At 46.5% G+C, this 26,032-nt stretch overlaps 1 protein-coding gene across 1 annotated transcript; it reads left to right on the forward strand.

The window, feature by feature from the left end:
* Window positions 1-2,213: 2,213 nt before the first annotated feature.
* On the forward strand, window positions 2,214-9,566 carry LOC124664896 (probable protein phosphatase 2C 8). Its single transcript, XM_047202317.1, has 7 exons — window positions 2,214-2,275; window positions 2,365-2,459; window positions 6,618-6,748; window positions 8,171-8,273; window positions 8,384-8,786; window positions 9,238-9,307; window positions 9,417-9,566. Exons 1-7 carry the CDS (start codon window positions 2,214-2,216, stop codon window positions 9,564-9,566), a joined length of 1,014 nt encoding a protein of 337 aa, XP_047058273.1.
* The last annotated feature ends 16,466 nt before the right edge of the window (window positions 9,567-26,032 follow it).

A 26,032-nucleotide genomic window follows, 5' to 3' on the forward strand; every position in this document is an offset into this window, starting at 1 on the left:
TACTTGAAACCTTAGGAGTGACTTTTAATCGATCAAACTCCATACGTCTTAGAGTATTAGCCGACACATTGACCGCACCCTTAGAAGATACCAAAGAAACACCTACACTACCCAACTTTGTAGAAATAGATGGAGTAGAAACATTAAGGAAAGACTTGGAGCTTGGTTCTGAACCTGGACAACGAGTCCTTGACCGCCTTGTGCCTCATGGCCCTGGAAAACGAGTCCTCGTCCAAGGTAGCGGTCCCATCCGTAGCCGTCGCTTGCCGCATGCTGCGACGAGACGGTGTAGCGGGTAGCGGGTGACGAAGAAGTGTGACCACCGAGGAAGGCGAGGTTGAAGTAGATACGCTCCCAGTGCTCACCGTCGGAGACCTTGGCGTCGTAGCAAGCGGGGTAGGCGAGATTGGAGCTGCAGCAGCGAAGATGGGCTCCGGCCCCACCTCTGCGACCGCCTCCGAACTTCGACCCTCCCCTCGCACGACACCACCATCTCCAGCCCAGGCACCCCATCGACGACGGGCGCTGGCAGGGCCACACCCCGCGCCGTTGACCATCGCTCCAACGGCGGATGCGACTTACACGAAGCCGCCAGAAGCACAATACCACGCAGTCTTCGGATCAGAGTTATAGGGCGTGACCGCATGAAGAACCGCCTCGACCTTAGAAGACCCAGCTAGTGTCGTTGTCGAGGAGCTAGAACCCTGAGCCATGTGCATGACTGTATCAGACGTACCTTGCGCAAACTCAGGTGTATCCATCACATCCTCATGCTCCTTCCCTTTTACTTAATCTCCATCACCATCCTTTTTCCTCCAAACGAATGGAACAAAATCTGCCTCAGGAACATAAGAAGATAGCTCGTGACTGAACGGAACTCGTAGCCCTTAAGCTTCACTACCACATCAGATTTCACAAAGGTCTCCGCATTATTTTTACCAAATTTCATGGCAACCAGAACACGAACGACTCCTCTGCGCCTCAAACTGAGAAGATCAACATCCAGAGTCTTCTCCATCAGCGACCCAACAACCCACAAACCCCAGAAATGGCGAACATTATGCAGCACACCCTCCACATGCAGCCAAACCTGCTCAAGCTCAAACTTGTGTGGCACATCCGTAGGCTTCCAAACAAAGACAAACATCTGGGAGTTAAAACCTGGAACCGCCACCTGGATATCATCCACCACATCAAGGTCCTCAAAGGATGGGAAACTAATGAGAAATTCATTGTCTCCATGCGGGATAGCCTCCCACTTCCACTGAGACTTGGCGGGGCACCTCCGCGCCATTTTCTTCCGAATAACAATAGTAGCAACCGTATCACCAGAAACAATGACTGGAGCAACCGGGGACGAATTTGGAACAAAACCATCCTTTACCACACTATCTGGCAAGGTGGTGAAAAAGTCTCATAAATACCAACTCCAGCTGCAAAAGCAGAAGGTCTAGGGTTCTTCAACACCGGACATCTCACAGTTGGATGAGCCATATTGTCACAAATATAGCAATAGTGCTGAGCCTTACAGTCCTTGGCTGCATGAGAATCAACAGAACACTTCCAGCACCAGACCGACTTCTTTGCCCTGACAATATCCACTAGTGCAACCTGCCTAGAACACAACGGAGTCACAACCTGAGGTTGGAGAGGAGCATGAGTATGAGTCTGCACCTGTGAGGTACACAAGTCGAAACCTGCCTGAAACTGGCCTTGAGGCATAAACTGGCCTTGGAGAGAAGCCACACTAGTCGACACTGCAAGAGGCGGTTGCTGCATTGGAGGTACACCATGCGCACCAACCGCCTTCTTATTTTTCTTCTTCTGACGCTGGACCCCAAAATCCGATACCACATGTTGCTGTTGTTGCACCGGAGGGACTGTGAATCCATGCTGACGTTGCTGCCCCTGTGCACCCACGAAATCCTGTTGTTGTTGTTGCATCGACGGAGTGAGACAAACCCGCCGAAGAGCTGATGCCGATAGTGTGGATGGTACTGGCCATGGACGAAAGGACGAGGGCAGCCCGCGAACCCCAGTACTGTTGTGAAGGAGGGCTGAAGCCCTGAGGCGGAGCCGGCAGCTGGTAATGCGGTGTCACCTGTCCGAACACCGGCACCGCAGGGCGACCAGCCGCACCCGCCATGGCATCAGGGCGAGGAGCGACCACCACAAGCATGGACGTAGGCCCACGGGGGGCCTGGTTACCCGCCATGCCGTGCGGCATGCCAACCAAGACCTCGGCTAAGCTGCGCCACCCGCCGGGCCTCCACGTGTAGCGGATGCGTGGAGAGTGCGAAAGCGACGGTGGAGAATACATTGGCGATGGAGACGAGTGAGCCGGTGGCGCGGACCTTGACAAAGAAGAACCGTTCACGGCGGCGAACAATCCGGCGACGGGGAGAGGCGGGCGGACGGAGACGAGGAGACCGGTGGCGACGACGATGGAGGGGTGGACGACAAGATGTGCATGGTTCTGGTTTGGCTGTGCTCCTTGCAGCCCTCAGATTTCCAATCCGACGATCCAGATCCCTCCACGAAACGGAGCCACATGGATCGGCCGCATGCGCGCGGGCCCCACTTGCATGCAGCAGAAACCGCTCGTCCTCCTCCTCCATCTCCGCGACCGTTACCATCTCCGCCGTGAATGGAGACAGCTCCGGCGACGATGATCGCGTTGTCACTGCCGGAGCGCACACGAATGCTACGAGCAACGACGACTGCATCACCCGGCGCTTCGGCAGCGGCCCCCGCCACGAGCCTGCCCGGGGCTGATTAGCGCACCTCCAGCCCACACCCGGCGACCCAAAGCTAGGGCGCGGGAGCTTGCGCCCACCGACCGGCTCGCCGAAGATGTCGACAAAGCTGCATCGCCACCCAACGTCGCCTCAACCCATCCATGCCCTCTAGACCTGCACAGAACAACAGAACCCTTACCTGTGCTCAACGGCGATCCCTTCTCCCAGAACCTCGACTCCGGTGTCAGGAATCCTATCTTCGTCCAGAACTCGCTGATCAACTCCTCATCTGAGCGTTGCCCTCTCGTGGCAAACCGTCGAGCTGCCAGGGAGCTCCGGCGAACCCTCCAGGACGTCCAGCGCCGCATCGAATGGAGTTTCTGACGCACACGAATCCTCTGCCGAGGAGTAGCCTTCGTTAGCCAGGCAGACAATACGCGAGCCCTCCCCGCCGGAGATCCGCTCCGCCTCCGCGGAGAGCACGCGAGAAAGGCCGCCCGGCGCAAGGGTCAAGCGTCGGCAGCGAGGATCACGAGATCTCCTACCAGCACAAGCTTGACACACGGACAACTCAGAAAACATCCATTGCGATTGTCCTCACGTGTCACTGTCGTCGATCACCCATACCCATCGATCTCAATTGATTCTGCCTCCACTCCAAAATATCCGCCAGCAAAGTGACCGCCACTGCAATGCAAAGTGATCTGCGTCGACCCAACATAAAATAGTTGACAACAACCTCCAGCAAAGTTTCTTTTAGGTTAAGGGCACTCGCTCTATCATTCGATTAGATAATAGATTGTTATGTACAAATAAGTTTTATCCAACACAAGGAATACAAGACCAAGGAAAAAAACCTAAAGTCAAACACTCCGTCGTGCCGAAGCACCAAAACATCCAATAATTATGCATCTGCAATTCTGACGGGAAACATCTCGCCGGAGAAATGTGCAAGACGTGCGCCCATTTGGTAATGTATGTGATAGTATTGATGTTTTTTTTTCTGGGGAAACTCGAGAATTTTATTAACTTATCATAGAGTTACAATCGCCTAGCAACTAGGCGGGTTACAACTTCCGGAGTGTGAGGTACCAAACAAGCGGTACTCCCTCTAGTTCTACCCAAGTTTGCTAGACAATGAGCAACCCTATTTTGATCTCGGTGACCTTCATGAGCTCAACTTCTCTCAGACTGATCAGATGCTTGACTTCCTCCATCAGACAACCATACACTAAAGTATTACGTTTATCATCTCTCAACGCCGACAAAACAATGGCAAAATCCATTTGGATAATTACTGGGTTTTCTGTCCATTGATAAGCTAATGCCAGACCCTTCATCAAGGCACCAATTTCTGTCTCAAGAGCATCATTGCAGTTGGATAAATAGGGATGAGGCGAGCATAAAACAACACCATTTGAGTCTCTCAGGATCATCCCTGAACCTGCCTTCCCCTCCTCATCAAAAGATCCATCCACCGAGAGTGCAACCCACCCAAAATCAGGTTTTGGCCATGGCTCACTGATGTGTCTCGAGGAAGCGCACCCATGGGCTGCACCGTTGGAACACAAGTCATTTTTTCCTTTGATTACTTCCAACACTTCCAAAATGTTTGGTCACTACATTTGGTGGGATTGCTTTTGCAGGAGCTAAATCATCGTGGATCTTCCAAATTCTCCAGGTGAGCATGATAATTATGTTCCTCACATCCTCCATGACACAATTCAGCAGGTCAAACAACCATTCTTGGCCCGTATTCTGAACCTGAGTACAACGAGGTAAAGGCCGCACCTCACCCATGCATTCTCAAATCTTGACAGCAGATGGGCATGAGACTAGTGCGTGCTGAGCATCCTCATCAGTCAAACCACACAGCCGACATGTTCCTATGATTTCCCGGTGTCTTCTTCTTTTATTTACATTTGTAGCTAGCGCACCAGTTACAACTTTCCAAGCGAAGATTTTCATTTTCTGGGGCAGCGATGATTTCCAAATCAGGTTCCACACTGGCCTCTTTCCATCTGGTCTCGAACTTGCTGCCCCACCAACATTCTGATCAATATGCTCATCAACTGCTACGTGGTATGCACTGCGGACTGAAAACACCCCCAGATTTTTTTGGTTGCCAAGCAAGGAAATCATCTAGATCTCTTGGAGAAGTTCTAATTTTCATTATTGCCTCCACATCAACCGGTCTAAAGAATTTTGTTAGCCGGTCTACATTCCAAGCACCATGAGTATCCAAGAAGCCTGAAACTCTAGACCTTTCGATAATCGATATCCAAGGATCCCTCCATGCTCTTATGATCCTACCATTTCCGACTCGCCATATCATCCCTTTCTTCAGCAATTCTAGGTCATACTCCACTCCCTTTCACACGGCTGAGGAATTCCCAGTGAAGACAGTATCTAGGAGATGACCTTTGGGAAAGTATTTAGCACGGAGGAGCTGAGCACAAAGGCTATCAGGCTTATCAAGAACCGCCACGCTTGCTTCACACGTAGTGCCTGATTGAACAACCTCATACCCCTAAAGCCCATGCCACCATGCGACTTAGGTAAAACCATTTTGTCCCAGGCTAGCCAAGCCATTTTCCTCTTACCATTTTCCACTCCCTAGTAGTATTAGCGAACCAATTTAGTCAGTTCGTCACAAACTGAAGCCGGAAGTTTGAAAACACTCATAATATATGTTGGAATAGCATGTGCTACTGCCTTAATCAACACTTCTTTAGCCCCTGCTGGCATACATTTTTCTGCCCAATCAATCAACCTTTTCCACGGGACAAAAGGTTGGACCTTTTGTCACGCCCCCGTTGTCCCGGCTGGCCGCCTGCGACAAAAAGCCCTTACGACCCGCGACATTAGGCCTGTTTTCTACTAGTGCAAACTCGCTTGCAAGGAATCAAATCTTCCTTTATGCATACGGTCTTCGGGAACAGGGAGCACCAAGTATTTTGGATCAAACACTTCTTGAGAGACCTCCAAGATATGCTTTACCTCTTGGACAAGAACCGCAGGACATGACTCTGAGACAAGATCCGCAGTACATGAACATAAATGTTTAATGTGTATAAAAAAAATCGCACTCTAGAGTTCCACCTTTGTAATGCATCGTGTACACAGTGCACATTTTTGTTGTCAAAGTTTTGAGAATATACATATATACAAAGGAATTTCGAAGCTACCACTTTTTGTTGCCCGGCCAACCAAAAACTAACAAGAGACCTGCTTATCACTAGTGAGCCAACAAGGTCAGATGCTCTTAATGAAAGGGAGGGACATACATGAAGTTGCTCTGCAACCGTTCCATTGGTCTCTGCCACTCGCCTCTCGTCTCCTTGGAGCTGTGGTAGTAACTCCGACTGCCTCAGCTTTTGGAGCCAGCAGCAAAGCCCCCTTCTCTGTCCCTGCTAGGTGGTGGTAACAACCGAAACACACCGATCACTTGCCAGATTGTGATGCCAAGCGACGGTGACGGCGACGCCCCAGCAGCGGAGACGGCGCCGTCGTCGGTTCCGCCGTGGGGCGACTGCCCGACGCTGTACCTCTCCTACGGCATCGCCTCTCTCCAGGGCAGGCTCCCGGAGCTGACGGACGCCCTTGCCGCCGTGCCGTCCTTCACGACGCTGTCGCCGCCCCTCGGCCTTGACTACTTCGGTGTCTTCGACGGCCACTTTGGCGCGGCCGTCGCCAATCGTCTGTCGGAGCGGCTGCACGGCGCCATTTCGGAGCAGATCGAGGGCGAGCTGTCCGCCCTGTTCCCGCGGTTCCTCCACGGGTCGCGGGGGGACGTGGAGGGATGGTGGAGGGAGGCCATCGCGGACGCGTTCCTGGCCGTCGACGAGGAGGTGCTCATGCGCGGATCAGCCACGGGCACGGCGGCTGCCGGCGCCACGGCTCTCGTGGCGCTGGTCCTGAAGGACTACCTCGTGCTCGCCAACTGTGGCGTTTCCAGGGCCGTCATCTCCCGCGGCGGCGACCCCGTGCAGCTCACCGCCGACCACCGGGTAATCACGTACCATCTCTTGGACGATGTTCATTAACTTCAATACAATAGGTATCTCGTACTTCATTCAATCATTCCAAACACGGAGAAGGAAATTAGGTTTCATGCGTAAGGTGTTTTTCTTCCTTTTATATCATGCTTGCTGTATGTTTCATATCTAGATGCGGTTCGTGAGTTGTGAGTCATTTTTTAACAACTTGTGACTGCTAGGTGTTAATCTGCGCTTCTGTAGTAGTTCTACAAGGCCGGCATCGATTGTTAGGGCTACTCAACATAAAAATGGGAATTTTAACTTAGATATGACCTCATATTTGGATTCTTCAAACGACAATTTAACAGGTCATGATATTTTGAAGTTAGATGTGGCCTCATACTCTGATTCTTTGAAGAATATTTAAAGCTAGTTCATGCAACGTATTGTTCCTAGAGCTGGAAGTCCAAAACCCTAATTTTGTAGACATATTCTCCTATGCTACTGAAATTTTTAGGAAATTCTCGCATAAACTTGATTCACGAAGCTCCACAAGCTGACACAAGAAACACCACAACAGAATTGAGCAAAGGTTTTACAGAATGAGAAAAGGGGTCCAAGTATATTTGGTACTGAGGAGGTCTTGTTGGCAAATTTGGCGACTACGTTTGCTTGTGTTGCTAGAAATAAATCAAGCTGTAGGAAGTGAATAATAGAGTGGCAAGATCAGAAAGTATGCCGTTTTCAAAACAAAACAAAAAAGTCAGAAAATATGGCATGATGAGCATGCATGTGAGGCTATACATGCCTTGATGCCTAGAGCAGTAGGATATGGATGTTTGAGTTGCCATACGCGCCCATACAAAGGTGGACACTGAAATCACAAGTGTGATGGCGATTCACTGCTCGCATGTGAAGGCTCTTCGTAGGGTAAAAGTTTCCATGCAATTCTAGTGTATATCCACGAGCTGGGCATTGCCCATCTAATGCTATTCTTGAGCAACGCCCAGGCCCCTGTGTGGGCATATGGACCACCATTGCCTGCACCCTTTCCTGCTGGAAGCTACGAACAGAAACAGCTAGATAGGAGAAAAAAAGCTCCAGGAAAATAAAGGGAGCACTACTTGTTCCTGGACTCAAAACAAACCAGCACAGCTCAGAGCTGACACATGACTCCAGGTCGATCAAGCACAAGAAAGAACAAAAATTGAAGCAAACTATCCCATGCCCTAGCGCCATGATCACGAAATCGCGCCCAACACCATCTTCTCCACATTGCAGTCCATGCATATGGTCTTTCTTCCACTGTGGCAAAAGCGCATCAGCTTTAAAGACATTTTTTTTGCGAGGAAGCTTTAAAGACATGTTGAAGTGATGAAGTACAGATTTTATGACTGATTCTGTATGTGTGAAAAAAACTTACAGTACACACATGTTGTGTTGCGTGAGCAGCCCAATAGGCCGGATGAGAAGCGGCGTGTGGAAAACGCCGGAGGCCGCGTGGACGAATCAACCAACACCGTGGACGGCGTTCTGCAAACCTCCCGCGCGTTCGGTATGTACACGACCTGGCTAGCTCAATCGTTCGTTTCAGGCTTAATTTCTCTCTCGATCTATCGATGGTCGCTGAAGACTATCTAGTAATGATGACCCTGCTGCATGCAGGGAGCTCTGCGTACAAGCAGTACGTGACGGCGGAGCCGGAGGTGACGGCGGTGGCCCGCGACCCGCGTGACGAGTTCCTGATCCTGGCCACGGCGGGGCTGTGGGACCACGTGTCGCCGGCGGCGGCGTGCCGCCTGGTGGAGCGGAAGCTGCGCAGCAGGGTGCGGGTCACGACGCCGTGGGTGGCGACGCTGTGCGGCAGGGGCTCGCCGACCGCGCTGGCCAAGGAGCTGGCGGAGCACGCGGTGCGCGCGGGCAGCCCGGACAACGTGAGCGTCGTCCTTGTCCTCTTCAGGGACTTCTGGGATGATCCCGTCGCCGCCCCTGCTGCTCCGGTGGTGTCGGCCAGCGGGCGGGTCATGCGCCCACGGCGGGCCAGCGCCAAGTACAGGCCGAACCAGTGGTTCACCTGACAGGGTCGAGTCTTTGAATATAGCCGTACTGTTCATGCTCAGTGTCGTCGGAGTTGTAAGCTGGAGAGACCACTATTCTCCATCAATCGTTGCTTTAATTTCCCAAGTAACTGGATTTGTATGTGTTAACTAAGGCTACTACGTCAGTACTGCTACCGACACATCACGTACTGACTAAGGATTCGATCGAGAGGTATTTGGATTAACTCCAACAATCTTCCTCTAATCCAAACTTAACTTTGTGCTTTCTCTGATTTTGACTCCTTGTAGATTTGCGACTTGACTTGATCTCGTTCCCGGTAAGTTTAATTGGCTCTCTTCAATTTTAACTTGGCAAATCTATTATCTATCTATTATATACTAAAAGCAAAATAAGAAGTTTTTACAAAGCACCACGTTAATCCACATATGCTAAATAAATACGGATTTGCTATGTCTCAGTCGCCTGAGAATAGTCCAGGTCTCAGTCAATTTTTTTAGCCGTTCGATCATCATTGAGATTCGTGCACCCGTTTGTCTGTTTTGTCATGTCCTTTGCCGGGTTGCCCGTTACCCGTTTATTTTGGCCCATGTCTTTTCGCCTTATCTGTCCGTTATTGCCTGTCTCCGTTTCATTTCAGCAAGGGAGAGGGGAACGAGTCCGCGAGGTGGTCGGCGAGTTCGCCACCGCCTTCGTCGTCGCCGAGCCTTGGAGAGTTCCTCTCCGAAGCAGAGGTTTCAAGGCGGTCGGCGAGCTCGCCTCCGTCGTCGTCCTCGCCGTGCGGGTATAGTAGATCTCAAGGCGGTCGAGGAGCTCGCGCGTCTTCCCCGTGCGTCACTAGCAGGCCCAATTTCAACAGGTTTTTCTCGAATCAGCTATCCTATTCTCCTATTTCTGCAGTGTTATGTTACGAAAATGTGTTGTGTGTTCTTAATTGCTTGTGTAGCTTCGATGTCTTCGTGTATATTCGGCGATTTTGAATGCCCTCGCGTGTTAGGGTTGTCTGATTCAAATCATGTGCGCCGTTTTAGTGTTTGATTTGAGCTAAGTTGCAGCGTAGGGGAGATCTGGAGATGGGCTTTCTCTAGGTGTCTGTTATTTTTGTGCATGTAGGCTAGTGTCGAGGTAAGTTGCAGCGTAGGGAGATCTGGAGATGGGCTTTCTCTAGTGTGGTTTGCCCCTCTTAATCAGTTCACAACACAATACTTGATGGGGTTCGTTGCATAGAAAACAAAAAAATTCCTACCGCAAAGATGAATAAATCCAAGATCTAATTTATGGAAAAGCCAAGATCTAACATGTGACATCTGAACAACGAGATGGAGATGAGACTAACCCTCGAAGATTCCAAAGCCTTACGAGATTAATCTCGTTGTTGGTGTAGACGATCGTTCCGGTGCTGCAATCCGGCAGCACTTCCGTACTCGGTTGCGCGTACGGTATCGATGAAGCCCCTTCCTCTCCCCGTTCCAGCGGGCAGCGAAGGTGTGGTAGATCTCCACGGAATCCCAGCAGCACGACGGCGTGGTGGTGGTGGTGGAGAAGAGTTGCTGCAGGGCTTCGCCTAAGCCTGCACAGCGTATGGAGGAGGAAGAGAGGGGGGCGGTTAGGGTTGGATCAGGGGGGCTTAGGTCGGCCACCCCCTCCCCTCCTTATATAGGTGGAGGGGTCGGCCTAGGGTTTCGCCTAGGGCCCACCCTCCCCTTGGCCGGCGCATGGAGGGGGGGGGGGGAAACCCCTCCCCCAAGTGTTCCCCTTTATCTCTAATTTAAACACTTTAATTTTTTAGAGATAGATTCTATCTCTAGATTTAAACCATTTAAACTAGAGATAGATCTTATCTCCAGGGGGGCCGGCCTGGGCCCACATGTCATAGTGGGCAGGACCCACCATGCCATGTGGCGCCTATGTGGCCTATCCCGGGGTGGTGGGCCCACTGGTGGCCCTCTAGAACCTTCTAGAAGCTCCGGTCAAAACACCGGACTTTTTCCCGAACCCCGGAAAATGACTTCCATTATATGAATCTTATTCTCCGGACCATTCCGGACCTCCTCGTGATATCCTCGGATCCCATCCGAGACTCCGAACAAAAACTTCGGACTCCATCTCATATTCCGAATCTACTTATGCGACATCGAACCTTAAGCGCGTCACCCTACGGTTCGCGAACTATGCAGACATGGTAGAGACTCCTCTCCGAGCAATAACCAATAGCGGGATCTGGAGATCCATAATGGCTCCCACATATTCAACGATGACTTTAGCGATCGATTGAACCATTACATACGATGCCAATTCCCTTCGTCACACGATATTTTACTTGTCCAAGGTTTGATCATAGGTATCTCCATACCTTGTTCAACCTCGTTACCGATAAGTACTCTTTACTCGTACCGTGGTATGTCATCTCTTATGATCCAATCATATGCTTGCAAGCTAATCAGACGACATTCCACCGAGAGGGCCCAGAGTATATATATCCGTCATCAGGATGGACAAATCCCACTATTGATCCATATGCCTCAACTCACACTTTCCGAATACTTAATCCCATCTTTATAACCACCCATTTACGCAATGGCGTTTGATTTAATCAAAGTACCCTTCCGGTGTAACTGATTTACATGATCTCATGGTCGAAGGACTAAGGCAACTATGTATCGAAAGCTTATAGCAAATTGAACTTAATGACTTGATCTTATGCTACGCTCATTTGGGTGTGTGTCCATTATATCATTCAACCAATGACATAACATTGTTATTAATAACATCCAATGTTCATGATCACGAAACCATGATCATCCATTAATCAACAAGCTAGTTATACAAGAGGCTTACTAGGGACTCCTTGTTGTTTACATAACACACATGTATCAATGTTTCGGTTAATACAGTTATAGCATGGTATGCAAACATTTATCATAAACACAAAGATATTATAATAACCACTTTATTATTACCTCTTGGGCATATCTCCAACAGTCTCCCACTTGCACTAGAGTCAATAATCTAGATTACATTGTAAGGTACCTAACACCCATAGCATTCTGGTGTTGGTCATGCTTTGCCCTAGGGAGAGCTTTAGTCAACGGATCTGCAACATTCAGATCTGTGTGTACTTTGCAAATCTCTACTTCACAATCTTCAATGTACTCGCGAATCGAATGAAAACGCAGCTTGATATGCTTTAGCTTCTTGTGTGACCTTGGTTCCTTTGCATTGGCGATGGCACCCGTGTTGTCACAATAAATGACTAACGGGTCCAATGCACTAGGAACCACACCAAGCTCAACAATAAACCTATTCATCCATACCGCTTCCGATGAAGCCTCTGAAGCCTCTATATATTCAGATTCTATTGAAGATTTCGCCACCGTGCACTGCTTGGAACTGCTCCAGCTTATCGCCGCACCATTCAATATAAACACGTACCCGATCGAGACTTAGAGTCATCGGGATCGGTGTTCCAACTTGCATCGGTGTAACTGGTTACAACGAGCTCTTGGTCACCGCCATAACAAAGAAACATATCCTTAGTCCTTTTCAAGTACTTCGGGATATTCTTGACCGCCGTCCAGTTGTTCCATTCCTGGATCACTACTCGATATCTCGCTGGTCAAACTAACAAGCATGTGCGATATCCGGTCCGGTACACAAGCATGGCATACATGATAGAGCCTACTGCCGAAGCATAGGGGATCTTGCTCATCCTCTCTCTTTCATCTGCCGTAGCCGGACCTTGAGTTTTAATCAAGACCTTACCTGGCAACATAGGCAAGAATCCTTTCTTGCTTTCATCCATTCTAAACTTCTTTAGAATCTTGTCCAGGTATGTACTCTGCGAAAGCCCTATTAGGCGTCTTGATCTATCTCTATAAATCTTGATGCCTAAAATGTATGCTGCTTCACCAAGGTCTTTCATTGAAAAAGACTTATTCAAATAACCTTTAACGCTGCTTAATAGTTCTATATCATTCCCAATCAATAATATGTCACAGAGCTCCCACTCACTTTCTTGTAAATACAGGCCTCACCATGAGTCCGTATAAACCCGAAGTCTCTGATCACCATATCAAAGCGTCGGTTCCAACTCCGGGATGCTTGCTTCAGTCCATAAATGGAATGCTGAAGTTTGCATACCTTGTCAGCATTTTTAGGATCGACAAAACCTTTGGGTTGTACCATATACAAGTCTTCCTCAATGTCACCATTAAGGAACGCCGTTTTTACATCCATCTGCCAAATCTCATAATCGAAAAATGCAGCTATTCCTAAAAAAATCCTCACAGACTTTAGCTTCGCTACAGGTGAGAAAGTCTCATCGTAGTCAACTCCTTGAATTTGTCGGAAACCCTTTGCGACAAGTCAAGCTTTATAGACAGTAATATTACCATCAGCATCTGTTTTTCTCTTGAAGATCCATTTATTCTCGACAGCCTTGCGGCTATCGGGTAAGTCTACCAAAGTCCATACTTTGTTATCATACATGGATCCCATTTCGTGATTTCATGGCTTCTTGCCATTTGTTGGAATCTGGGCTCACCATTGCTTCTTCATACGTCGCAGGGTCCTCATCATTGTTGTCCACAATCATGACATTTAGACAGGGATCCTGCCAATCAGGAGTGGTACGTTCCCTCGTCGATCTGCGAGGTTCAGTAGCTTCCTCGTTCGATGTTTCATGATCATCATCATTTGCTTCCTCTCCTATCGGTGCAGGCTGCGAGGAACTTCTTCCGGCACTACGCTACTCTGATCTATGAGAGAAGGTTTATCAACCTCGTCGAGTTCTACTTTCCTTCCAGTCACTTCATTAGTGAGAAACTCCTTCTCAAGAAAGGATCCATTCTTGGCAACAAAGATTTTGCCTTCGGAACTATGATAGAAAGTGTACCCAATTGTTTCTTTAGGGTATCCTATGATGACGCATTTCCCAGCTTTGGGTTCTAGCTTGTCAGGTTGTAACTTCTTTACATAAGCTTCGCAAACCCAAACTTTAAGGAACGACAGCTTAGGTTTCTTCCCAAACCATAATTCATACGGTGTCGTTTCAACAGATTTAGATGGTGCCCTATTTAAAGTGAATGCGGCTGTCTCTAATGCATAACCCCAAAACGATAACGACATATCGGTAATAGACATCATAGAGCGAACCATATCTAAGAGAGTTCGATTACGACGTTCGGACACACCATTGCGTTGTGGTGTTCCCGGCGGTGTCAACTGTGAAAGTATTCCGCATTTCTTTAAATGCATGCCAAACTCATAACTCAGATATTCGCCTCCGCGATCAGAATGCAGAAACTTAATCTTCTTGTTACGTTGATTTTCTACTTCACTTTGGAATTCCTTGAACTTCTCGAAAGTCTCGGACTTATGTTTCATAAAGTAAATATACCTATATCTACTCAAATCATCCGTGAAGGTTAGAACATAACGATAACCACCACGCGATGCTACACTCATCGGTCCGCACACATCGGTATGTATGATTTCCAATAAGTCTGTAGCTCGCTCCATTGTACCAGAAAATGGAGTCTTAGTCATTTTTCCCATTAGACATGCTTCGCATCTGTCAAGTAACTCAAAGTCAAGTGACTCAAGAAGTCCATCGGAATGGAGTTTCTTCATGCGCTTCTCTCCAATATGACCAAGATGACAATGCCACATATAAGTAGAATTATCATTCAATTTAATTCGCTTAGCATCAATGTTATGAACATGTGTATCACTACTATCGAGATTTAACAAGAATAAACCATTCATCTCAGGTGCATGGCCATAAAAGACATTACTCATATAAATCGAACAACCATTATTCTCAGACTTAAATGAATAACCGTCTTGCATTAAAGAAGATCCAGATATAATGTTCATGCTCAACGCAGGTACCAAATAACAATTATTGAGGTTTAAAACTAATCCCGAAGGTAGATGTAGAGGGAGCGTGCCGACGGCGATCACATCGACCTTGGATCCATTTCCAACGCGCATCGTCACCTTGTCCCTCGCCAGGCTTCGTTTATTCCGCAGTTCCTGTTCCGAGTTACAAATGTGAGCAACCGAACCAGTATCAAATACCCAGGCACTACTACGAGAACCAGTAAGATAGACATCAATAACATGTATATCAAATATACCTTTCTTCTTGACGTGGCCACTCTTCAGATCGGCCAAGTATTTGGAGCAATTATGCTTCCAGTGCCCCTTCCCCTGGCAGTAATAGCACACAGTCTCAGACTTAGGACCAGCCTTAGGCTTCTCAGGAGGCGCCGCAACTTTCTTGTTGCCCTTCTTGAAGTTGCCCTTGTTAGGCTTGCCCTGCTTCTTTAAACTGGTGGTCTTGTTGACCATCAACACTTGGTTCTCCTTCCGTATCTCTACTTCAGCAGATTTCAACATGGAGAATAGTTTAGGTAAATCTTTGTTCATGTTCTGCATGTTGTAGTTCATCACGAAGTTCTTGTAACTTGGTGGCAGTGATTGAAGGACACGATGAATACCCAACTGGTTAGGGATCATCATCCCCAAGTCACTGAGCTTCTTCGCGTGTCCGGACATGGCGAACACGTGCTCACTAACGGAGCTGCCATCTTCCATCATACAGCCAAAGAACTGTTTTGAGGCCTCATAGCTCTCCACGGCCGCATGAGTTTCAAAGATAACCTTGAGCTCACGCATCATCTCACAAGGGTCGTGGTGCTCAAAACGCTTTTGGAGCTCTGCCTCTAGGCTGCACAAGATGGCACACTGAACTTCGGAGTACCGAGTCGCCCCGCGTAAACATTCTTTACGTCCTCGGATACTGCAGGAGGGTGGTGGGGGACCTAGCGGTGCATCGAGCACATATTGCAGGCTTCCACCAGTGAGGAAAATCCTCACATGACGGAACCAGTCAGTGAAGTTGCTACCATTGCTCTTAAGCTTTTCTTTCTCAAGGAACTGGTTAAAATTGATGGAGGGGGCGCCATGATCTACAACATATTTGCAAAGAGTTTAGACTAAGTTTATGATAAAATGAGTTCAATTTTAATTCTTAAATTAACTAGGTGAACTCACACTCAAAACAAGATCCCTCGCATTGTCTTAGTGATTACACGAACCAAATCCACTACACCAAGTCCGATCTTCACGAGAAAAGATGTAGCTTCAAAGGCGAACACTCAAAGTGTTCATCATATCATTCATATGACTCATGCTCTACCTTTCGGTATCCCGTGTTCCGAGACCATGTCTGTACATGCTAGGCTCGTCAAGGCAACCTTAGTATCCGCGTGTGCAAATCTGGCTTGCACCCGTTGTATGCACATGTAGAGTCTATCACACCCGATCATCACGAGATGCTTCGAAACGACAAGTCTTAGCAACGGTGCATACTAAGGATGAACACTTTATTATCTTGATATTTAGTGAGAGGGATCATCTTATAATGCTACCGTCGCGATCTAAGCAAAATAAGATGCATAAAAGGATTAACATCACATGCAATTCATAATGTGTGATATGATATGGCCTTTCTTCGATCTTGTGTTTTTGATCTCCATCTCCAAAGCGCGGACATGATCTCCATCATCACCAGCATGGCGTCAAGGTCAGTGGCGCCGCTTCATGGTTGTCCATCACTTATAGCTACTATAACAACTACTTGAAATAAAGCTATTACATGATGAATAGACACTTTGAAATTGCCCTCAACTGATACAAGCAAAAACCTGGAAGGAAACCAAGGTTGTTTTATTTGCACATTGATTTCACCTTATTTAATTTTTGGTCTGATAAATAAGTCTTTTTCATTTTTAATTAGGGATTTCTATTTTCGTGCCCTCCGGTCCTTAGTTGTACTCAGTTTTCCCCAGCTCCTTAGTTTTTCCTCAGTTTTCCCCAAGCCCTTGTTTGAAACCCGCAGAAGCAGCTCAGACGGCAGGATTCCCATTTAGTTGACCGTTCTGTCACGTGTGGGGCCGCGTCTTGTGGGGCCGCGTCGTGTGGGCCCGCGTCGCGTGGGGCTGGTAGAAAGGGACCGCGTGCGACAGGACGAGAAGCGTTTGGTTGCACGTGAGCAGGAGCTGGGTTCTGTCTCTCTCGGCCCCAAATTGGCATTATTAAGTGCACCTTTTTCCCCTCTTTCTCTCTGTCCTTTTCACCAAATTAGTATAAAATCTAGAGAAGCTTGCATTTCTGCCTTTCTTCAATTATTTGTGCCTTTTGGCCCTCGTTGTTTGCCCAATATAGCAGCAAATCTAGTACTCCCTTTGGTCCATATGTATGTAGTTAAATCTAGAAGCAAATCTCCAGGATAATGTACGATAAATTCACAGTCATAGTAAATCAAGAAAACTAAGTACGGCCAACAAAATATAGTAGACTAGGGATAGATAATCCCTAGATAATATGGATAGATAATAGGCTGCATACACAGCAGCCAACATAGTAACGAGGTTCTTCACGGCACCATCATACTAACATAACAACAAGGGATCCCTAGCTAACAACAAAGGGATCCCAACAACAAACTAGGAGGCAGCAGCAGCAGCAGCACACGTCCGGGACTCCGCCTACCACATCCGGCTCTGCCTCCACTTGTTGCTCTTGCTCCCCTTGGGAGCCTTGGGCTTGAGCGGAGGCATGCGCCCGGCGGAGATCTCCACCCGCCGCAAGCTGCGGAGGTGCATGCCGAGCGCCCTGTGCTTGGCGCGGAAGGAGTGGACGTTCACCGTCGTGCCGACCTTGGGGAAGGTGTTGCTGATGTTCTCGGCATGCGTGACGAGGCGGTTGAAGTCCGTGGCGCCGAGTCTCCTGGTGCAGAAGGGCACCTGTACACCTCCTTGGCGAAGTAGGAGATGTACTGGCCGACCTGCAGCCTCCGCAGCACCTGGCGAGTCTTGACGTCCTCCTCCTCTTCGTCGCTGCCGACGTCGCTGCCGGTACATCCGATCCATATCAAACAGAAACTAGTGAATGAGTTGCAACGATGACTAACGTACATGATAACAAAGTTAAGAAAAACGAGTCAGCCTCAGTTAGAGTGGACATGATTATATATCTACAGGGAAGGTGTTAGCGAACTAAAGCTCATGCACAACAGATTTGTACACAGCAATGGTTCGCTGAACCCTCCCTGTAAAAATTTGTGCCCAATCATTCATCATATGCAAAGAAACAGATTCTAGATCTGAACTAGTTCTGAACTTGAACACATTCGAGATTATTTGCAAAATTAAACGGTTGATATCTTTTGATTAGTGCATAAAATAAGCTGATTGAGATCCCATGATTACTTGCATAAATTAAGCTGATTGAGATCCAATATTACTTGCATAAATTAACCGAACAGCCGAACCCCAAATCTTAAACGAAATCAAGAAGTGATCAAAACAAAACGGAATAAAATCGGCGCAAATATTAGCCCAATACTCATCCATCTACAGATCCATCTACACCAGCAAAAATAGGGTTCAAAAAGGAATGGGGAACAAAAAGGAAGCAAACCGTAGTTACCTCGTTCCATGGGTCCTCCAGGGAGGTGTCGTAGGGGTTCGGGGGCGGGACGTACGGCACGGGGTCGTAGGGGTCCCATCCCGCCGGGATCCGACTGCCACCGGCGGCGGCAGCCTCCGATGCACCGGCGACGGCGGCGGCGGCGTCGTCCGTCGAGGGACGGCGCCGAAGATGGAGGCGTCGCGCTTCGAGCCAACCTCGACGATTGGATTGGCATTCTCCTTGTCCATCTCTCCGGCGGAGGAAGAGGAAGAGGGAGAGGGAGAGGGTTTTTTGATTTGGAGAAGATGATGGGACGTGAGAGAGTTGGCGATGCGTGAGCGAGTGAGAGTGACAGAGAGAGTGCGAGGAGGCGTCTATAAAGGCGAGGGGTGGTTAATGCGACCCGCGTCCTACGCATGTACAGGTGCACGTCTGCACGTCTTGGACTTCTGCAACGCGACACGCATCCACGATTGCACGTCTCGACTTCTCCACCGCGACCCGCGTCTACGGGTCAACAATTGCACGTGTCCTCGAGTCTAACCCTGGAAATTTAGATATACTCAGGTATACCCTCGAGTCTTATACTAGCATTTTTTGTGTGCTCAATTTTCCCCTCGAGTGCTAATACTGGCTAGTGCAATATACTCAGTTTTACCCTCAAGTGGCTGGTCAACGGAGAGTCAACAAATGGGATTAACTAGTTAAATGAGTCATTTAATGTGCAAAAAAATCCTAAAAAGAGTGGCACTTACTCATGGAGTCTTTACCACAAATTGCCACTTCTCAAATCATAGATAAATCATAGATAAATCAAGTTTTACCACAAAATGCCACTTCTCAAATCACCTAGTAGCTATGAAGGTGCATGGTTTTCCACAATAAGCCCTTCCCAAAACAGCTTCCCCCAAATCATACTTTGTCTAAATGAGGCCACAATTCTCACACTGGATGTATATTGGTATTGCAAATAGTTTGAGGTAGGCCAAGATGGGTTTCCTTGTACAAAACACGCATTTTCCATTTTTTAAATCTCATATTTGAATCCCTTAGTCTATTTACTACTCGGGTGCCCTTGGTTTCTTGATAGTACTCAGTTTTGCCCTCTCTCTTCACAAATTCTCGCGAGACGTGCATCATCGCCCTGATTGGTCTAGCCCATGTCACGCGGATCGTGCCCGCCGATCGTTGATCGTATGATATAGGGAACGGGCGGGATAACCCCTCTCTCTCTCTCTTGTTGGCGGTTAATTAGCTTCCACCCTCTAAGTATGCTTGAAGGGCGGTTTTACGTATTATTTTTCAAGCGCTAAAAATTATAAACTCTTTTAGGCGTTATTTTTCACGCAAAAAATGATAAACCATCACCGATTTGTTGTTACCATTACTTTTCACGCAAAAAAAATGATAAACCATCACCGATTTGTTGTTGCCATTACTTTTCACGCAAACAAATGATAAACCATCAACAATTTGTTGTAGCCATTACTTTTCACGCAAAAAAATGATAAACCATCAACAATTTGTTGTAGCCATTACTTTTCACGCAAAAAAAAATGATAAACCATCACCGATTTGTTGTTGCCATTACTTTTCACGCAAAAAATGATAAACCATCAACAATTTGTTGTAGCCATTACTTTTCACGCAAAAAATGATAAACCATCAAAAATTTGTTGTTGCCATTACTATTCACGCAAAAAATATGATAAATCATCACCGATTTGTTGTTGCCATTACTTTTCACGCAAAAAAATGATAAACCATCAACAATTTGTTGTAGCCATTACTTTTCACGCAGAAAAAACCTAATTTGTTACAAAAGCTGGTTTCAGTGAGACCTAACCAAGTTTGGCATACATGATGGCATACCTATAACAACAAGAAATATCTAAAAGGGAAAGTTTCAGAAAATTTGAAATTTAGGGTGAAAATGATGCCATACATGATGCTGTTTTTCGAGGTTTTGACCTGAAAATCAATTGGGTATTGTAAAGGGAAATAAAAAGTTCGAAAAATGTAAAAACGAAACAATCTATCTATCTATGTATAGAAGATCAGCTGTATGAAATTTGAGGTTATTTAGAGAAGGTAGAAAAAATCACCTTGTTAGAAAAGCTGGTTTCAGCGAGACGAAACGGCATGCGCTTAAGCAAAGTGATTTTTTCGAACATCTCCAAATGACCCCAAATTTTCCATACATGATGCCATACGTGTAACAACAAGGAACCCTATCTAAAAAGTGTCAAAAAAGTTTTCCCAACCGTATAGCTCTATCAAAAACAACCTCACCATGGCGCTAGTATAATTTTGGGATAGTTACAAACTTTCGTTACCTAACCTTCAACATGAAACTTGTTTCAAATTCATTTTGGCCTACAAGAAACAAATCCCAACTTGATTCGAGCACCACAGCTTCCAAACGATGCCGATGCCGATATCGGCATGGTCAGAACGGCTATGCTCGCCGCCACTGCTAGGTCAACGTCGGGATGCACCCTCAATCCCGTCCCCTCATTCGATCAGCGACACACCAGAGATACCGCCGAGGCCAATGCCGAACGTACATGCTGATGCCAATGCCGAACATGCATGCACGCCGCTGTGGGCACGGCCACGCCGACCCGCTATGCTGGACGCCACAGACCGTCGCGAGGTCTTTCCCTTCGCCACCACACTCTCCTAGCACCCACCTATACACGCCAGAAAGGAGAGACACTAGTTTTCTCTACATTGCTCGCGTTCGTGTCCGACACGGTCAGTCAAAGTTTTGAGGTGGTCATCGATGTCATCGACCATTTCTTCTCTTCTTTGCATGGTTAAACGCGTCTAGTTCATATCTATCTAATGCGTCTGGTCTCGCCTCATGCAGTTCTTTGTGGACGTCGATCTCATCTCGGCACCCCGCATGCCACCTCCTCCGTGCCATCGCTGTAGAGCTCCGTTTAAAAATCTAATCCTACCCGTGTATTGCCCCTTGTATCGGCGTCATGGCCCCACTTGTCATTTGATATACCGAAGCCCCACTCGTTCGCGTTTTGGTCGGGGATACAGCGATGCTTACGGTCAAACAAAGATGGATGGTCCGACGTGTCTTTGCGGGCTCTACGTGGCCCCACTAGTCGGAAGATAACGGTCAACCGTCGGGCAACCGGCCGTTACATCACGTGTGATGGTTTAAGACAAACGCTTGGGTAAAACTGAGGAAAAACTAAGGAGCTGGGGAAAACTGAGCACAACTAAGGACCCGAGGGCACGAAAATAGAAATCCCTTTTAATTATTGATTTTTCATGCCTAATCATGTATGTTTTTTATGACAGGGAACTCAATTAGATGTTCTGGCAGCCAACAGTCCAACAATTCAGTAAATGCAGTTAATAACAACAAGCATCACCAAGAACAACTACAAGAGAGCAACCAACATCAAAAAGATCAAATGATTGCATCAACAGATCAGGTTATTTTAACTTGTATACCACTATATGTCTATTTTTCAAATATTTTCATTCCACCAGCTATTTTTAAAACATATTCTCCTTTTTCTAAATAATATCAATACAGATAATTGCACGACTTGTAGAGCCTGAAAAAATTGTCAAAACTCATGATGAACTATGTCAATAGTGCATTGTGTAACCTACAAATAAAAGACAGAGAGCTACCACAACACGGCAAAAATGTAAGAAGAACATCTCTTTTTTAGGTTTTTTTCTGGATAATTCTTTTTATATTCCTATTTTTATGTTGATTTTTTATTTTTAGTATCTTAAGGATGAAAGGAAAGAAAAATTTCTTGCTGAACAATCATACGGTTGTAGCGCAAGCTTGGACCACATGTTGAACAATGAAAAATAAGTTGTTGGTTGAAATTGTGATACCCACACATCCAGAGGTATTTTTCATCTGGCAAACCATTGCTTCCCCCCCCCCCCACGGTTTTTTTTCTGCTACTCTGGACTGATTAGTTTATCTTTTTTACATGTTCTTTTCCAGTTCACACAGATCATGACTTATCAGAGAAGAAGAAAGAAACGGAAAAACCTATCAACTCAGAATTTACCACTCCACAGAAGCTTCCATACAATGTTTTCAAGAATCAATAACATGGGTAAGAACTAGCATGAAGTTTCTCCCACTTCTCTAAGCAAGAAAGTATTTGATTGATTTTTTGCCTATATACTTGTTTGAATTTGACCACATTTTTTCCAAATATATTCTATCTAACTATTTATTTTTTGTTTTTTAAATAGGAAAAGAGAATTCACCAACATTGATAGACAACTCATCTGGTTGCAAGAGCAGTTCAATTCAATGTGGTCAAAGAACTCATAATTCTGAAAACCAATTATCATCAGGCAAAAATATTAACAACATATTATCTACAACAGCAACAACAACAACTCCAGAATTAAGTTCAGAATCAAGGATTCAAAGTTACTCGAGTCATGATTATGATGGCTTTGAGAAGATCGGTGCTGATGATTTTGAGGCATCATATCTGTTCTTTTTTCTGTTCTAATTTTGTTTTCAAACACAGTGTAGAGTAGCTACATTTTCTTTTGAACAAATGTGCAACTAGAACAGGCGTAGCATTTTTTTTATTGAACATTTGTGCTACTAAACACAGGGAACATGCAACTACTGTCTTTTTTTCTGAAGGAATGTTCAGCTACTGTGTACTGTTTTTCATCAAGGGGTTGCACATTTTCTAATATGGGTTGCATTTTTCTTTCGAGAAACGTGCAACTAAACACGGGTTAAACTAACTCATGTCCACTTTTGCACATTTTCTTTTTTGAAGAATTGTCCATCTAGTGTCTAGATTTTACAAAATGACATTCATCTTTCTTGGGTTGCGCTTTTTTCCGAGGTACACACAACTCACCCTAGGGGTTGCATGTTTCTGCAAACTAAACACAGATTCACCGAACTTATATCCTCTTTCACTTTTCTTCGACAAAATACCTTTTTGCAAGTCATGTGCACTTGCACATTTCTTAAAGAAATGTGCAACTACTGTCTAGATACTTTACAACTTTTCTTCGGTTGCACTTTTTTGCCAAGAAACGTGCAACTCAACACGGGTTGCTCATTTTGTAAATCTTTTTCATTTCCTCATTTTTTACCAAATGACATGTGTGTTCTGCTTTTTTGGTTGCACCTTTCGATCGAGATACGTGCAATGCACCCCGGGGTTGCACGTTTCTTGAAGAAATGTGCAATTTGACATTTTTTTCTTCGAGAAATGCGCATCTAGTGTATATATTGTCGAGATACGTGCAACTTACCCACACGGGATTGCATGTTTCTCAAAGAAATGTGCAACTCTTCATGGATTGCACCTTTTCGTCGAGAAACATGCAACTAAACACGGGATTCTCACAAGTTTACCCACACGGGGTCCATTTGCACTTTTCTTCAAGAAATGCGCAATTCAAACGTGTTAGAAATTTTGTCAAAGAGTCATATCTAGTATAACTATAGCAACAAATGTCTACTTGCACATTTCATCGAGATACGTGCAACTAGTGTCTAGTTTAGGTCTATCTTTTATTTTCTTGGTTGCACCTTTTCTTCTTGGGTGCACCTTTTTGTCGAGATATGTGCAATTTTTACCCCCCCCCGGGGTTGCATGTTTCTCAAAGAAATGTGCAACTCGACATGGCTTGCACCTTTTCGTCGAGAAACATGCAACTCATCACGGGGTTCTCATAAGTCATGTCCATTTTGCAATTTTTACACCCCCATGTGACAAGGGATTAACTTATCAATGCCTATGGATTGTAGGCTAGGGTTTAGTTAGAAGTAGAGGGCAAGTAGATCTCGAAGGTTTCAGCCGAAAAGTACTCGACGAATATGAAAAATAGGGTTTGCAGACAATGATTCGATGATCTCCTCGTCCCTCGACTCCCCCTTTATATAAGAGGTGGAGCCGAGGGTTTCGTTTCGTACAAGTTACAGAGTCCGGGACGGTTTCTAACTCATCCCGCCAGATTACAAATAACATCTTCTATTACAACTCTATCTTTTCCTTAAATACATCTTGTGCTTCCGAATCTTCTTATTCTTCGGGTAGTGGGCCTTCAATAAACCCCGGGTACTATATTCGGCAGGCCCATTTGGGATGCCTATGTCAGTAGCCCCCGAGATTTTGCTTGAATCGTAGAGTCGTGGAAAATCTCCACCGTTTATTTTTACCCGAAAGCTCTAACTTTTATACTTTTCTCATAAAATTCTATATTGTACAGGGATATTGGTAGTTGGGGCTAGTTCATCTGACGGATCAGGTACTAGTTAACTGCTCTAGTGGCAATCCGCAAAAACCTACTTCAAAATCACGTCCCTGGACATGATCTCGGGATATCGGTGTAAACTTCGACAGGTGCCGCTTAAGGTCTTACCATTCCGTCGAGTCCCAGTCAAATTTATCGAGTACCTAACGCGTCCGTTAGGATTTTTCTTCGTATCCGTTGATACGGATAAAAGTAGCAGAGCGCAGTCTTCGGCGATGCCACGCCCAGCGGAATAGATCCGGGGTCTTACCTTCGCAAATTTGCGGCATTCAGAAATTGATCGCAACTTTGGCGTTCCGAGAATATATTGTCGAGTGCTTTTCCGGCTGTTGGAATGGCACATTTTATCGAGTCAAATATGACTTATATTAATCTCCCGATGGGAGTATATGTAGAGTTAATTATAACTCGAAATATACTCTCTTGCTGTTCTATCTTTCTTTTTCTTTTTTTCTTTTTATATTTCATCGGGCACGCGAACAGCGTTCCCGATGGGAGTAGCCCCCGAGGCTACAGCCAAGAACTTGTGCTTGGTTGTAGGCTCCCGCAATTTCTATATGTGCCATAGTCGAAACTTTAGTTTTTTCGAAGTAGCCCCCGAGCATTTGGGCAAAAACTTGTTTCTGACCAAAGGCTCCCGAAGTATGCAAATAACTCATCCTGTCGCCATTCTCCTTTTATTTTTCTTGTCGACATATTTTCCCTTGGCAAATTTTCTTCAACTCTATTAATGGCCGAGTTTTTTCTGCCTTGTGGGTCCATTGTTTCCACCACGTTGACACGTCGTGTAAGTGGGGGACACACGTCCTCCGCTTTTTCTGGCGCACGTACAGTAACGCCTATCTCTGTAAAAATACTTGTTTGCCCTTGTGTCTAGAAGATCTATTCTCACCACACGATTTCCTCATCCAACGGCACACTGCTTCACCCAATTCTTATATAAACCTGTCTTCAACCTCCGTTCATCCCCTCGCTTGCGCCGCTCACCTGTTCCTCTTCGCAAAACTTTCCCTGCGCCCAACTCTCTCTCGATTTCCCGCACTCGCATACATTGCTCGCCCATTGCCGTTGATGCCACCGCGCGCGCGCCGACTCGCCACAAGCACTCCGCATCCGCGATGGCTGCCGAAGATCTTGAGTGGGAGAGATCTAAAATCTCCAATCAAGACGTCAACTCTGATGAAAAGGCTTGGCCTTATGAAGAAGGAAGACGCCATCCGCTTTCCCAGCGAAGAAAGCTATCCCAACCCTCCAATGGAGTATCGGGTTAGTTTTGTTGATCATCTCATCCGTGGCCTCTCTCCCCCAATCCATGATTTCCTCCGCGGTCTTCTCTTTGTTTACGGGATTCAGCTTGCACCAACTGACTCCCAACTCGATCCTTCATATTTCTATTTTTATCACTCTTTGTGAATGCTTCCTTGGAGTCGCTCCCAATTGGGCTCTTTGGAAGCGCATTTTCTGCCTTCGCCGCAATGGCGC

This window comes from Lolium rigidum, chromosome 6, assembly GCF_022539505.1.
Source record: "Lolium rigidum isolate FL_2022 chromosome 6, APGP_CSIRO_Lrig_0.1, whole genome shotgun sequence".
NCBI lineage: Eukaryota > Viridiplantae > Streptophyta > Magnoliopsida > Poales > Poaceae > Lolium > Lolium rigidum.